Source organism: Ranitomeya variabilis, chromosome 6, assembly GCF_051348905.1.
Source record: "Ranitomeya variabilis isolate aRanVar5 chromosome 6, aRanVar5.hap1, whole genome shotgun sequence".
In the NCBI taxonomy this organism is placed as follows: domain Eukaryota; kingdom Metazoa; phylum Chordata; class Amphibia; order Anura; family Dendrobatidae; genus Ranitomeya; species Ranitomeya variabilis.
This window is the reverse complement of record NC_135237.1, coordinates 139,075,570-139,091,505: the sequence shown is the minus strand read 5'-3', so window position 1 is coordinate 139,091,505 and position 15,936 is coordinate 139,075,570. Positions and strand designations below refer to the sequence as shown.

Sequence of the window (15,936 nt, the reverse complement as noted above, 5' to 3'; positions counted from 1 at the left end):
CATGAAACTGCCTGGCTAGCTGGAAGCTCTGGGGGTGCAGAGTGGCACCACCGCACCGTGAGTCGGTGCGGGGGTATTTTTTGCACACGCTGCGTGGTTTTTGTAGCTTTTTGTGCTGACCGCAAAGATCCCTTTTCTATCCTCAATCTGTTTAGTTAGACTGGCCTCTCTTTGCTAAAACCTATTTTATCCTGTGTTTGTGATTTCCTCTTAACTCACAGTCAATATTTGTGGGGGGCTGCTTTTACCTTTGGGGAAATTGCTCTGAGGCAAGTGAGGCTTTGTTTCCTTTCTTTAGGGGTATTTAGCTCTTAGGCTGTGAAGAGGCGTCTAGGCAGTCAGGCACGCTCCACGGCTATTTCTAGTTGTGTTGATAGGAGTAGGGTTTGCGGTCAGCAGAGTTCCCATTTCCCCAGAGCTCGTCCCGATTCCGTGTGTAACCATCAGGTCATTCCTGGTGCACCTAACCACCAGGTCCATAACACAAAACATCCAACACCGCGGAGACATCATCACGTGTTTCTCAACGCAGTGATCCAGAACACTGCCCCCATCCCTTATGGGAAATATGCAAATGCATGTGGGATAGCTGCGGAGACACCATCACGTGTTTCTCAACGCAAGCAGTGAATAGCCAGGCCTTTCCCCGGGAAGGAACAACCACGGGAAGGGCAGCATCCAATACAGGAAAACCACCTATGCCAAGCATGGTATCCATCCACAGACAGCTGTTTTGGGGTGTTTGCCGCTCATCAGTGTGGAGTAGGAATCTGGCTATTAGGAGCAGTGCCTAGTAAAAGGCTGTAAAGGCACATATGATTGGCCTCGGGTAGATTCCTACTCCACACTGATGAGGGGCAAACACCCCGAAACAGCTGTCTGTGGATGGATACCATGCTTGGCATAGGTGGTTTTCCTGTATTGGATGCTGCCCTTCCCGTGGTTGTTCCTTCCCGGGGAAAGGCCTGGCTATTCACTGCTTGCGTTGAGAAACACGTGATGGTGTCTCCGCAGCTATCCCACATGCATTTGCATATTTCCCATAAGGGATGGGGGCAGTGTTCTGGATCACTGCGTTGAGAAACACGTGATGGTGTCTCCGCGGTGTTGGATGTTTTGGTCTCCCCGAGGCCAATCATCTGTGCCTTTACAGCCTTTTACTAGGCACTGCTCCTAATAGCCAGATTCCTACTCCACACTGATGAGGGGCAAACACCCCGAAACAGCTGTCTGTGGATGGATACCATGCTTGGCATAGGTGGTTTTCCTGTATTGGATGCTGCCCTTCCCGTGGTTGTTCCTTCCCGGGGAAAGGCCTGGCTATTCACTGCTTGCGTTGAGAAACACGTGATGGTGTCTCCGCAGCTATCCCACATGCATTTAAAAAGTAAGAGTCATAGGATGGAATATGTGCACAAAAATGTGGCTTTGACAATCATTGTTTTATCAGCAGGAAATCATCACTAGAGGACGACTGTTGCCAGGCAGTTCAAGCCCACCTCACCACTAATTGGTAGCTTGCAGCTTATGAACAATGTACACAGAAAGCTGCCAGTCAGTGATGAAGGTGGGGTTATACACAGGTCTATAGTCAGGAACTGATAGCTCTGCAGCAAAGGAAAGTGTTTTTAATGTAGCACCTAGTCAAGTAAATGACATATTGCTGGAATCAGGGTCTCTGACATTAGGATGCTCTCAGATGGGGTAGCGAAAATCTGCTGACAGATTCACTTTAAAACAGTGTGTGTATTTCTAACACTTTAGAAAGATTAAGCTCATTAGAAAGTGGCATTTCTTAAAATTGTTCAACAATTTCTTTTTGTTCCTGACAATGTATGCAATTAAAATAATCTATTGTACTTTTCACATTTCCTGCTAAATATCAGCAAATATTGGAATAGTCAACCCTCACATGATGAATTGTACTTTACCCGATGAGCTCCTGGCAGCAGCTGGCCATGCGGCTTCTTCCTGAGGACAAATTTTTTCTGACCTTTCTGCAGAAAAAATGTGGGGTTGGATTGTCCAGATCTATAATAAAAACAATAATAATAATTAGAATGTTATTTTTCTATTTAAATTTATAAAACAAATTGTGTAACTTTACTAAATAAAAAACCTGTAAGTCACAGACAAGTTGTGAGTAAGCATGCTGCATGCCGACACAACAGGGCAGCTCTAGAGGAATCCTGGCATCACACGGTTATAAATGACGCAAAAGTTGGAAATGATTTGTAATTTCATTCCTAGGCGTGGGTAAAATCTGTGTTACCATGCAGTCAGGTCTATGGCTTTAGTGACTGATCGAAACGTAAAGAGAAGCTAACATCAGGATTACACCCTTCAAACTATATGTGCATTTAACTTTTTCTTATACAAGTCCAGCAATACTTTTACATGGTCAGTCCATTCATCTGTTACTGAGAAATCTGCATTTAAATTGATATGCAGATGAGACTGAAGAATTATTGTAGATCTGTAGCCTCTGTCACTCCAGCTCTATTCCCCCTGACAGCACCAACTTCTTCTACTTGACTGACAGCCTCTATGCTTTGTGACTTCAAGCAAAAGGAGCAGCGAGTCAAACCGGAGGAGGCAGCACTATGCAGGGAACAGAGCTGGAGTGACAGAGGCTTCAGATCTCCAAAATAGCTCTTCGACCTCATTTACATATCAATTCAAAAGCTAATTTCTCAGTAACGGAGGGACAGGCTGGCCATGTAAAGTTATAGTGGCATGAAAAGTTTGGGCACCCCTGGTCAAAATTACTGTTACTGTGTGCAGTTAAAGGGAACCTGTCAGCAGGATTGTGCACAGTAACCTACACACTGTCAGGTCGGCGCCGTTATACTGAAAATGATACCTTGGTTGATGAAATCTGTCTTATGTTTGTTCTTTAATCTTTATTTTCAGTTTGTAGTTAATGATATGCTCGTACCCTAAGGCGGGGTTCATGTGTGTGGTGCTCTGATTATATATTCATAATGCAGACTGCTGACAGGTCACTGCTCCCTCACTGACCTGCCCACTAGTTTGCATTTACACCCCCTGACGAAGGAACAGTGCGTCCGAAACGCGCGTCGGGGTGCCCTGGAGAGCACTGGTGCCACGTATACTTGTATATATAATTGAAGTAAGTGTCTTCCTATAAAGCCCATTAATTTACACTTTTGCTGTGCACTATTTTTGCACTTTATACCACGCATGTTGTACTGCGTATTACTTTAGCACTTCAGCACTTTTGCTTTATCATTAATATATTTTTTCATCTTTGCACATTGTGGTTACCTTTTTGATCTAATCTATGCACACGTTTTTTACTATTTTAGTGGGCCATTCTTAATGACCTTATGGATATTTGAACTATCTAATATGGCAGCCAGATAGCTACAGGCACTTGTATATCTTATACATATATATTTTATTGCTCTTTACTATTTTCTTTTAATATCATATTGTATGTTTTAAATTAATGATACCTAATAAATTGATATTTATGTGATTACATTTCCTGTCCTGGTTGTTTTTATGGGATTGCTTCTATGTGGTGAGCACGATATTTCTTATCAATTGTAGTGTTATACTACACCTCTAACACACTGGGGTTTCTGGGTGTCCTTATCTTACAGATTTCTTATATATTGGAATTTTAATAGTAATTTTTAATGATACCCTGGTAACATTAGTGTGTTTTACTAATTAGTTTGCATAATGAATATATGTACATACTGAAGAAAGAGACAAAGGACGCTTCTGCAGGCAGGTGCCAGCTCTGCAGCAAAACTGCATGGTTAGTGTGCCAATAAGGCTACTTTCACATTAGCGTCGTGCACTGCACGTCGCTATGCGTCGTTTTGCAGAAAAAACGCATCCTGCAAAAGTGCTTGCGGGATGCGTTTTTTCTCCATAGACTTTTATTAGCGACGCATTGCCACACGTCGCAACCGTCGTGCGACGGTTGCGTCGTGTTGCGTCAGACCGTCGCCACCAAAAAACGTTGCGGCCGGAACTCCGCCGCCTCCTCCCCGCACCTCACAATGGGGCAGCGGATGCGTTGGAAAACTGCATCCGCTGCCCCCGTTGTGCGGCGCTTTCACAGCTAGCGTCGGTGCGCCGCAACGTCGCATAGCGACGTGCAGTGCACGGCGCTAGTGTGAAAGTAGCCTAATACATTTTCTTGAAGTTATTCAGCTAGGGGAAAAAAAAATAAAAAATCTATTTGAAAATGGTGCCCGCCGCACCTGTGCAGTAGTAGCTATCGGTGTCTACAGCTGTGATCCAATAAGCTGCTACTGCACATGCACCAGCGGCGTCATCTTACTGGAGAAGAAAAAAAATTCCTCCTCCAAGATGGCGCCGCCCGCGCCTGTGCATTAGCAGCTCTCAAACCACAGCTATAGACACCGATAGCTACTACTGCACAGATGCGGCGGGCACCATTTTCAAATTGATTTTTTTATTTTTTTTTTTCCCCTAGCTGAATAACTTCAAGAAAATGTATTATTGGTACACTAACCATGCGGTTATGCTGTAGAGCAGGTGCCACAGCTGCCACCTGTCTGCAGAAGTGTTGTTTTGTCTCTTTCTTCAGTATGTTAGGTATTCATTATGCAAACTAGGAGTCAGGTCAGTGAGGGAGCAGTGACCTGCCAGCAGTCTGCATCATGCATATCTAATCAGAGCGTCACATACACCAGCCCTGCCTTAGGGCACGAGAATCTCATTTACTACAAACTAAAAATAAAGATTAAAGAACAACCATAAGACAGATCTCATCAACCAAGGGATCATTTTAATCAGTATAATGGTGCCGACCTAACACTGTGTGTAGGTTACTGTGCACTATCCTGCTGATAGGTTCCCTTTAAGCAAGTTGAAGATTAAATGATCTCTAAAAGGCCTTACGTTATAGATGATACATTTCCTTTGCATTTTAGGAAAACAAATATATATATTTTTATCTTTTACATTTAAAAAAAACAAAAAGGAAAATGGGCCAGTGTTAAAGTTTGGGCACACCGGATGGTTAGTACCTAGCAGCACCCACTTTTAAAAGTATCACAGCTTGTAAACACTTTTTGCAGTCAGCCAAGAGTCTTTCAATTCTTTGATGGATTTTTATCCATTCTTCCTTGGAAATTTCTTCCAGTACTGTGAGATTCGGGGTAGTCTTGCATGCACTGCTATTTTTAGGTCTAGCCACAGATTTTCATTAATGTTCAGATCAGGGGACTGTGAGGGCTATTGTAAAATCTTCAGCTTGCCCCTTTTGAGGTAGTCTATTATGGACTTTGACACGTGTTTAGGATCATAATCCATTTGTAGAAGTCATCCTCTTCAACTTCATGGTTTTTTTTACAGATGGTGTTATGTTTGCATCAAGAATTTGTAGAAATTTCATTGAATCCATTCTACCCTCTACCTGTGAAATATTCCCTGTGCCATTGGCTACAACACAACTCCTAAAACATCATTGAGCTACCCCCATGTCTAATGGTTGGCGAGACATTCTTTTCTTGAAATTGTGCCCTTTTTTCTCTCCACACATACCTTTGATCACTGTGGCATAAGTTCTATTTCAACCTCATCAGTCCATAGGACTTTGTTCCAACATGCATCATTCTGGTTTAGATGTTCTTTTCATACTTCTGACACTGAATTTTATGGTAAGGAAACAGGAGAGGTTTTCTTCTGATGATTCTTCCATGAAGGCCATATTTGTGCAGGTGTGTCAGAACAGTAGAACAATGTACCACTACTCCAGAGTCTGCTAAATCTTTCTGAAGGTCTTTTGCAGTCAAGCAGGGGTTCTAATTTGCCTCTCTAGCAATACTGTTATGGACCTGGTGGTTAGGAGCACCTGGAATGATCTGATGGTTAAACTAGACGACAGGACAAGCTCTGGGAAGTGGGATCTCTGCTGACCGCAAACTCTAATCCTATCACACACACTAGAAATAGCCGTGGAGCGTACCTAACTCTCCCTAGACGCCTCTTCACAGCCTAAGAGCTAACTACCCCTAAAGATAGGAAAATAAGCCTTACCTTACCTCAGAGAAATTCCCCAAAGGAAAAGGCAGCCCCCCACAAATATTGACGGTGAGTTAAGAGGAAAGTCACAAACACAGGAATGAAACAGGTTTCAGCAAAGGAGGCCAGACTTACTAAATAGACTGAGGATAGGAAAGGAATCTATGCGGTCAGCACAAAAATCTACAAAAAGCCACGCAGAGTGTGCAAAAAGACCCCCGCACCGACTCACGGTGCGGAGGTGCCACTCTACACCCCAGAGCTTCCAGCTAGCAAGGCAATATCATGTTAGCAAGCTGGACTAGAACTTAGCAAGTACTAAGAAATATATTCAGTACACAATGAACAACAAATGAACTAGCAGGGACTTAACTTCTGCTGGAGTAGACAGGTCATCAGAAAGATCCGAGAGAGATCTGAACCAGTACTAATACATTGACAGCTGGCATGAAGTAACGATCTGAGTGGAGTTAAATAGAGAAGCCAGCCTAGCCGCAAACGAGGGCAGCTGAGGAAGTAATCTCAAGGACCAGCCATTCCACTCACAGCCACCAGAGGGAGTCCACGGACAGAACTCGCCGAAGTACCATTCATGACCACAGGAGGGAGTTCGAGAACGGAATTCACAACACAATACTACGAGCAGCTCTCGATTAAATTTTGCTTGCTCTTCCAGACCTTACTTTTACCTCTACTATTCCTGTTAACCACCATTTCTTACTTACATTTTGAACTGAGGAAAGGGCAACTATAAAACACTTTCCTACCTTATAGCTTTCTCCTGCTTTGTGGACCTCCACCATTTTCAGAGTGATAGGCAGCTGCTTTAAAGAACCCATGGCTGTTTTTGGCACAAGGACAGAGGAGGCTGACTTTTTATAACACTGGGAAGTTTGCACCACCTGGTCTTTCCTAATGATAATAGCGAACAACCTAAAAACCCTAAAGACTAATTAAGGTCTGAAACCTTGGGCAAAGTTATCTGAGAATAAAAATTTCTGAGGCTGCTGAAACTTTTGCATCAGCACATTTTCCCTTTTGAAATGATTAAATATATATACACTGCTCAAAAAAATAAAGGGAACACTAAAATACCACATCCTAGATATCACTGCATGAAATATTTCAGTTGCAAATTTTTATTCATTACATAGTGGAATGTGTTGAGAACAATAAAACATAAAAATTATCAATGTAAATCAAAATAAATATCCCATGGCGGTCTGGAGTTGGAATGATGCTCAAAATCAAAGTGAAAAATCAAATTACAGGCTGATCCAACTTCAGTGGAAATGCCTCAAGACAAGGAAAAGATGTTCAGTTGTGTGTATGTTGCCTCCATGTGCCTGTATGACTTCCCTAAAATGCCTGGGCATGCTCCCGATGAGGTAGCGGATGGTCTCCTGAGGGATCTCCTCCAAGACCTGGACTAAAGCATCCGCCAACTACTGGACAGTCTATGGTGCACCGTGACATTGGTGGATGGTGCGAGACATGATGTCCCAGATGTGTTCAATCGGATTCAGGTCTGGGTAACGGGCGGGCCAGTCCATAGCTTCAATGCCTTCATCTTGCAGGACCTGCTTACACACTCCAGCCACATGAGGTCTGGCATTGTCCTGCATTAGGAGGAATCCAGTGCCAACCGCACCAGCATATGGTCTCACAAGGGGTCTGAGGATCTCATCTCGGTACCTAATGGCAGTCAGGCTACCCCTGGCGAGCACATGGAGGGCTGTGTGGCCCTCCAAAGAAATGCCACCCCCACACCATTACTGAACCACTGCCAAACCGGTCATGCTGAAGGATGTTGCAGGCAGCAGATCGCTCTCCACGGCGTCTCCAGACTCTGTCATGTCTGTCACGTGTGCTCAGTGTGAACCTGCTTTCACCTGTGAAGAGCACAGGGCGCCAGTGGTGAATTTGCCAATCCTGGTGTTCTGTGGCAAATGCCAATCGTCCTGCACGGTGTTGGGCTGTGAGCTCAGCCCCCATCTGTGGACGTTGGGCACTCAGACCATCCTCATGTAGTTGGTTTCTAACCGTTTGTGCAGACACATGCACATTTGTGGCCTGCTGGAGGTCATTCTGCAGGGCTCTGGCAGTGCTCCTCCTGTTCCTCCTTGTACAAAGGCAGAGGTAGCAGTCATGCAGCTGGGCTTTTGCCCTCCCACGGCCCACTCCACGTCTCCTGTGTTACGGAACTGCAACACAGAACTAGGATGGAAGGGGGAAATCTGTCCCTGCACTGAGACTAGGCTGAGACCCTACGATGGAGTGGGTGACCCATTCCTTGCGAATAGACCCACCGACGATCCTAGGTTAATCTCAAGTGAAGACCTATAGATAGGGAAAAGGGGGTCCCTAAAATATCTAAGGACTGGGTATAAAAACAGGTCACCTCCTAATAGAAAATACAGAGAAGGCTGCAGAAACCAACAGAAAACAGAAACTAAGGATAGTAGAACCGGGGGTCCCAGAACTGCACAATATCAAACACAGAAAGCTATCAAAGCACCTAGCCAGAACTCTAGAGGATTAACACTTGTCCAGCAAGGACTGGGAGGCAGGTGCCGGGTAATAAAGGGTGATACAATCACCTGACTTAAGACAACCCTGCACCAGGGGAAAAAGACCAGCAACCAGAAAACCACAACAAGATGGCAGATGGTCAAAAACAAAACAGATTCTAACATCCTGGTGTACTAGCATGTCTCCTGGTAGCGCCTCTGGACTCTACGCTGACAGACACAGCAAACCTTCTTGCCACAGCTCACATTGATGTGCCATCCTGGATGAGCTGCACTACCTGAGCCCCTTGTGTGGGTTGTAGAGTCCATCTCATGCTACCACGAGCGTGAAAGCACAACCTACATTCAAAAGTGATCAAAACATCAGCCAGAAAGCATTGGTACTGAGATGTGGTCTGTGGTCCCCACCTGCAGAACCACTCCTTTATTGAGGGTGTCTTGATAATTGCCAATAATTTCCATCTGTTGTCTATTCCATTTGCACAACAGCATGTGAAATTGATGTCAGTGTTGCTTCCTAAGTGGACAGTTTGATTTCACAGAAGTTTGATTTACTTGGGAGTTATATACTGTTGTTTAAGTGTTCCCTTTATTTTTTAAGCAGTGTAGTTTAGGGAGTGAAATCCTGTTGACAGATTCCCTTCACACCTTTTGCACAGATAAACAAGTTGCTAAAATAACAAGCTAATAGGAATATTATGTATGTTGAGGAACTTTTCTGATAAAGCCAACCTATGCCCAGACATGTGAGCACACAACACTATCAATGTCATTCCACTAATAAATTAAAAGACCTTTGTAATTTCATTGGGCCATAGCTTGTACTTTATCATTCTTTATACTCTTAACCTTCACAGATACTATAAACTAACAGGTCAACTCATTTTACCTTTCACTAAATTTTGCCATTTCAGCTTTTGTCACTAGGTGGTGGAACCCAAACATCTGGCTACACCCCAGTCATTTGTGGTTTTATTCTTTAGGAAAGAAGCAGGTGTAGCTGCTTTAATGTGTATGGTGCGGCAGTCTGGGGATCATAAGGGGTCTTATCAATTTATGGCCCATTCTGGCGATATGCTGTGACCAAATGCGGTGCAAATCAGTATAGTAGGGGGTCCAATGGGGTAGTGTGGTGGTCAGTGACTGGGGGCAAAACTACAATTTTGCACCTCCTAACATGTGGACAGTCTTGGTTTCTTTCTTATGGGACCATTTTATTACCATAACTGTAACCCTAGCCTTAGCCCTAAATCTACTTAAAGTTGGAAAAAAAAATAAAAAAAAGTATTACAACTTTCGTTGCCAACTTGCTGCCTATGCAGAGAGCATACTGAATGACAAACTCATCTTGACTGCTGCGTTTGGTGTCCATTTCCCACACAGCAAGGAAGGTCCAAAAGTTGAAAAAAATCCCTTGGCCATCTATCAGCAATGGTCCTACCTGCATTTGTGCAGTCCATGATCGCAATGGAAAAGCGCACATTATAATAAGCATTGCAGAGTAAGGTGCCTGACCATTTCACCCGTACTGCCAGTCAGCCCCTCGCTCTCACCTGTATTGCCCAACTGTTGGCCCCTCGTCCTCATCTGTACTGCCCGTCAGCCCCTTGCTCTCACCTGTACTGCCCGACTGTCGCCCCCTCGTTCTCACCTGTACTGCCTGTCGGCTAACCCGTCGTTCTCACCTGTACTGCCCCACTGTCGGCCCCTTGCTCTCATCTGTACTGTCCCCACTGTCAGCCCTTCGCTCTCACCTGTACTGCCCCACTGTTGGCCATTCGCTCTCACCTATACTGCCCCACTGTCGGCCCCTCGCTCTCATTTGTACTGCCTGACTGTCAGACCCTCGCTCTCACCTGTACTGCCCCATTGTCGGCCCCTCGCTCTCACCTGTACTGCCCTACTGTGGGCCCCTCGTTCTCACCTGTACTGCCTGACTGTCGGCCCCTCGCTCTCACCTGTACTACCTGTCGGCCCCTCGCTCTTACCTGTACTGCCTATCGGCCCCTCGCTCTCAACTGTACTGCCTATCGGCCCTTCGCTCTCACCTGTACTGCCTTTCGGCCCCTCGCTCTCACCTGTACTGCCTGTCAGCCCCTCGCTCTCACCTGTACTGCCTATCGGCCCCTCGCTCTCACCTGTACTGGCTGTCGGCCCCTCGCTCTCACCTGTACTGCCGGACCCTCTCTCTCACCTGTATTGTCCGACTGTCAGCCCCTCGCTCTCACCTGTACTGCCCCACTGTCGGCCCCTCGCTCTCACCTGTACTGCCTGACTGTCAGCCCCTCGCTCTCACCTGTACTGCCCCACTGTCGGCCCTTCGCTCTCACCTTTACTGCCCCAGTGTCGGCCCCTTGCTCTCACCTGTACTGCTTGTTATCCTGTCGCTCTCTCCTGTACTGTCTGTTATCCGTGCTCTCACCTGTACTGCCTGTTATCCTGTCGCTCTCTCCTGTACTGTCTGTTATCCGTCGCTCTCACCTGTACTGCCTGTTATCCTGTCGCTCTCTCCTGTACTGTCTGTTATCCGTCGCTCTCACCTGTACTGCCTGTTATCCTGTCGCTCTCACCTGTACTGCCTGTTATCCTGACGCTCTCTCCTGTACTGTCTGTTATCCGTCGCTCTCACCTGTACTGCCTGTTATCCTGTCGCTCTCTCCTGTACTGTCTGTTATCCGTCGCTCTCACCTGTACTGTCTGTTATCCTGTCGCTCTCTCCTGTACTGTCTGTTATCCTGACGCTCTCTCCTGTACTGTCTGTTATCCGTCGCTCTCACCTGTACTGTCTGTTATCCCGTCGCTCTCTCCTGTACTGTCTGTTATCCGTCGCTCTCACCTGTACTGTCTGTTATCCTGTCGCTCTCTCCTGTACTGTCTGTTATCCGTCGCTCTCACCTGTACTGCCTGTTATCCTGACGCTCTCTCCTGTACTGTCTGTTATCCGTCGCTCTCACCTGTACTGCCTGTTATCCTGTCGCTCTCTCCTGTACTGTCTGTTATCCGTCGCTCTCACCTGTACTGTCTGTTATCCTGTCGCTCTCTCCTGTACTGTCTGTTATCCTGTCGCTCTCTCCTGTACTGTCTGTTATCCGTCGCTCTCACCTGTACTGCCTGTTATCCTGTCGCTCTCTCCTGTACTGTCTGTTATCCGTCGCTCTCACCTGTACTGCCTGTTATCCCGTCGCTCTCTCCTGTACTGTCTGTTATCCGTCGCTCTCACCTGTACTGTCTGTAATTCGTGCTCTCACCTGTACTGCCTGTTATCCCCTCACTCTCACCTGTACTGTCTGTAATTCGTGCTCTCACCTGTACTGTCTGTTATCCTGTCGCTCTCTCCTGTACTGTCTGTTATCCTGTCGCTCTCTCCTGTACTGCCTGTTATCCTGTCGCTCTCTCCTGTACTGTCTGTTATCCGTCGCTCTCACCTGTACTGCCTGTTATCCTGTCGCTCTCTCCTGTACTGTCTGTTATCCGTCGCTCTCACCTGTACTGTCTGTTATCCGTCGCTCTCTCCTGTACTGTCTGTTATCCGTCGCTCTCACCTGTACTGTCTGTTATCCGTCGCTCTCACCTGTACTGCCTGTTATCCTGTCGCTCTCTCCTGTACTGTCTGTTATCCTGTCGCTCTCTCCTGTACTGTCTGTTATCCGTCGCTCTCACCTGTACTGCCTGTTATCCTGTCGCTCTCTCCTGTACTGTCTGTTATCCGTCGCTCTCACCTGTACTGCCTGTTATCCTGTCGCTCTCTCCTGTACTGTCTGTTATCCGTCGCTCTCTCCTGTACTGTCTGTTATCCGTCGCTCTCACCTGTACTGTCTGTTATCCGTCGCTCTCACCTGTACTGCCTGTTATCCTGTCGCTCTCTCCTGTACTGTCTGTTATCCTGTCGCTCTCTCCTGTACTGTCTGTTATCCGTCGCTCTCACCTGTACTGCCTGTTATCCTGTCGCTCTCTCCTGTACTGTCTGTTATCCGTCGCTCTCACCTGTACTGCCTGTTATCCTGTCGCTCTCTCCTGTACTGTCTGTTATCCGTCGCTCTCTCCTGTACTGTCTGTTATCCCCTCACTCTCACCTGTACTGTCTGTTATCCCCTCACTCTCACCTGTACTGCCTGTTATCCTGTCGCTCTCTCCTGTACTGTCTGTTATCCGTCGCTCTCACCTGTACTGCCTGTTATCCTGTCGCTCTCTCCTGTACTGTCTGTTATCCGTCGCTCTCACCTGTACTGTCTATTATCCGTCGCTCTCACCTGTACTGTCTGTTATCCGTCGCTCTCTCCTGTACTGTCTGTTATCCGTCGCTCTCTCCTGTACTGTCTGTTATCCTGTCGCTCTCTCCTGTACTGTCTGTTATCCCCTCACTCTCACCTGTACTGTCTGTTATCCCCTCACTCTCACCTGTACTGTCTGTTATCCCCTCACTCTCACCTGTACTGCCTGTTATCCTGTCGGTCTGTCGCTCTCACCTGTATTGTCTGACTGACAGCTCGTCGCTGGTGCTGAAGCCCGGCAGGTTGCTGGATAAGTAGTCATTTAGTTTGTGCTCGTCAAACTTGTGCTTGTCCCTGACTGCGCTGGTGTCCGCTTCTGGAGCTGCCATGTCTACACACTGCAATGACCGTCTGTGCAAAACCCGGACCTGCACCTTGGACTTCTCTACCTTTGACACATTATTACCATTGTTTCGCTTTTTAGTGTCAATAAAGTTAATGAGGGAAAAAACACTAGTGACGTATTAGGAATAACGCGCCGCCGCGGCCACATTGGAAACTGGCAAGTTCTCTGCTAGTCCCCAAAGTGTTCTCTCAATAAAGTTTTATATAGCAACTTCAGGCTCCAGCTGAAGAACTATAAGGCCCAGGAGTCAGACTCATGAGTTATGAAGAAACCAGTCCACCCATAGCAACGCACTCTCTAGCCTCTAGCAAACTCCTGGTGCTACTGCACCTGCAGAACTACATCTCCCAGCATGCCGTGACTGAGTAATACATTGCAGGCATGCTGGGAGATGTAGTTTATCCTGCAGTCGGACAGGCCCGCCTCTTCCTGACTGCAGACGTGTCTCTACAGGCGGCAGTGACTAATTCAGAGCATCGCTGCTGCCCAGTGCGACTGTGGGGCGCTGCGGCCATGGCTACTGACAGGCTGGTGCAGGAGCTGCAGGCCAGGGTGCGGGAGCTAGAAGAGGAGCTGAGCAGGGTCAGGAGCAGACATGGAGCCCACAGAGCTAGGATTGTGCAGATGAGTGCGGAGGTGGTGGACTCCAACCCATACAGGTACCTGTGCTACTGCCAGACTGCAGGGGACACTGCTGCACGTACTGGGGGCACTTCCTACTGCTCTGCAGGTTACCAGTGACCACCATGAGATGTGTGATGTCACACTGTGACCTCACCGTCCTGTCATGTGACATCACTGTAGCCCAGGGCTCAGGCTATACACCGGCTTGTGTGGTGGGAAGATCACTGTGGGATAATGCCGCCGTCCCCGGCTGTTCCTGGTCGCTCCGGGCTTTGCCACCGTAGACCACAATGCCTGTATCCTGCAATTTTTCTTTTGAATAAACATACTGATCATATAGTCATTAAACTATATTAAATAAAAAAGTGAGCCTTTATTCAAACACATTAAAAATACACATGCAAAATTGTATCTAGCGCCTCAACCCAAAAACAACCAGAAGAGGTCAGCTGAATAATAATAATAATAATTTTTATTTATATAGCGCCAACATATTCCGCAGCGCTTTACAACTTATAGAGGGGATTTGTACAGACAATAGACATTACAGCATAACAGAAATCACAGTTCAAAACGGATACCAGGAGGAATGAGGGCCCTGCTCGCAAGCTTACAACCTATGAGGAAAAGGGGAGACACGAGAGGTGGATGGTAACAATGGCTTTAGTTATTTGGACCAGCCAAAGTGTAAGGCTCGGGTGTTCATGTAAAGCTGCATGAACCAGTTAACTGCCTAAGTAGGTAGCAGTACAGACACAGAGGGCTATTAACTGCATAAAGTGTATGAGAACATGATGCGAGGAACCTGATTATGTGGGGTTTTTTTTCTTTTTTTTTCTATTTTTAATAGGCCACACAGGGATAGTTAGTTTAATGCGTTGAGGCGGTAGGCCAGTCTGCCCGAGGAGAAACAAATGGGACTATACTTCTTTTCTTGCTCCTAAAGAGGTGTAGGGTACTGGCTATAATTTTCAAGATTGCATTCACATTATATCCTCACCCGTAATTTCAAGATCATACAAGGATATCCCCTATGAATACAAAATAAAGGATGAAGCAGACTATTATCTAAAGTGCCAATGCATAAAAGCTGCAATATCCAAATCACATTTCAAGTGGATTTGTGAATTAACAAGGGAAATATTAAGGTAACGGATGAAGCTGCATGTAGAGCGTTGATCCAGGGAACTAGTCTGATTGCCGTATGTGGAGTCGGGATGGAATTTTTTTCCCCAATGTGGAGCTTACTCTTTGCCACATGGGTTTATTTTGCCTTCCTCTGGATCAACATGTTAGGGCATGCTAGGCTAGGCTATGGGTTCGACTAGATGGACTTAAGGGGAAGGTGGCGTAATTTTTATTTTTTTCCAGCAATTGAAAAAAAATGTAAAGAATTAACCCCTTCATGACCTTGGGATTTTCCGTCTTTCCGTGTTCGTTTTTCCCCTCCTTCCCAGAGCCATAATTTTTTTAGTTTTCAGTCAATTTGGCCATGTGAGGGCTTATTTTTTGCGGGACAAGTTGTGCCTTTGAACGACATCATTGGTTTTACCATGTCGTGTACTAGAAAACGGGGAAAAAAATTCCAAGTGCGGTGAAATTGCAAAAAAAAGTGCAGTCCCACACTTGTTTTTTGTTTGGCTTTTTTGCTAGGTTCACTAAATGCTAAAACTGAGCTGCCATTATGATTCTCCAGGTCATTACGAGTTCATAGGCCTCAAATATGACTAGGTTATTTTTTATGTACCGTAAGTGGTGAAAAAAAATTCCAAACTTTGCTAAAAAAATAAAAATTGCACCATTTTCCGATACCCGTAGTGTCTTCATTTTTCATGATCTGGGGTCGGTTGAGGGCTTATTTTTGGCGTGCCGAGCTGGCATTTTTAATGATACCATTTCAGTGCAGATATGTTCTTTTGATCGCCCGTTATTGCATTTTAATGCAATGTCGCGGTGACCAAAAAAACGTATTTCTGGCGTTTCAAATTTTTTTCTCGCTACGCTGTTTAGATATCAGGTTAATGCTTTTTTTTATTGATAGATCGGGCGATTCTGAACTCGGCGATACCAAATATGTGTAGGTTTGATTTTTTTTTTTATTGATTTATTTTGAATGGGGCGAAAGGGGGTGATT

General features: G+C 46.0%; 1 protein-coding gene across 1 annotated transcript in view; it reads right to left on the bottom strand.

Moving 5' to 3' along the window:
• ACAD11 (acyl-CoA dehydrogenase family member 11) overlaps positions 1 to 13,264 on the bottom strand; it is a 106,957-nt gene extending 93,693 nt beyond the window's left edge. The window contains exons 1-2 of the mRNA XM_077269055.1: positions 13,028 to 13,264; positions 1,932 to 2,031 (exon numbers count right to left, since the gene is read on the bottom strand). Of these exons, the coding sequence (XP_077125170.1) occupies positions 1,932 to 2,031; positions 13,028 to 13,161 (234 nt within the window). The 5' untranslated portion in view covers positions 13,162 to 13,264. The remainder of the gene's footprint in view (positions 1 to 1,931; positions 2,032 to 13,027) is intronic.
• Between the last annotated feature and the right edge of the window lie 2,672 nt (positions 13,265 to 15,936).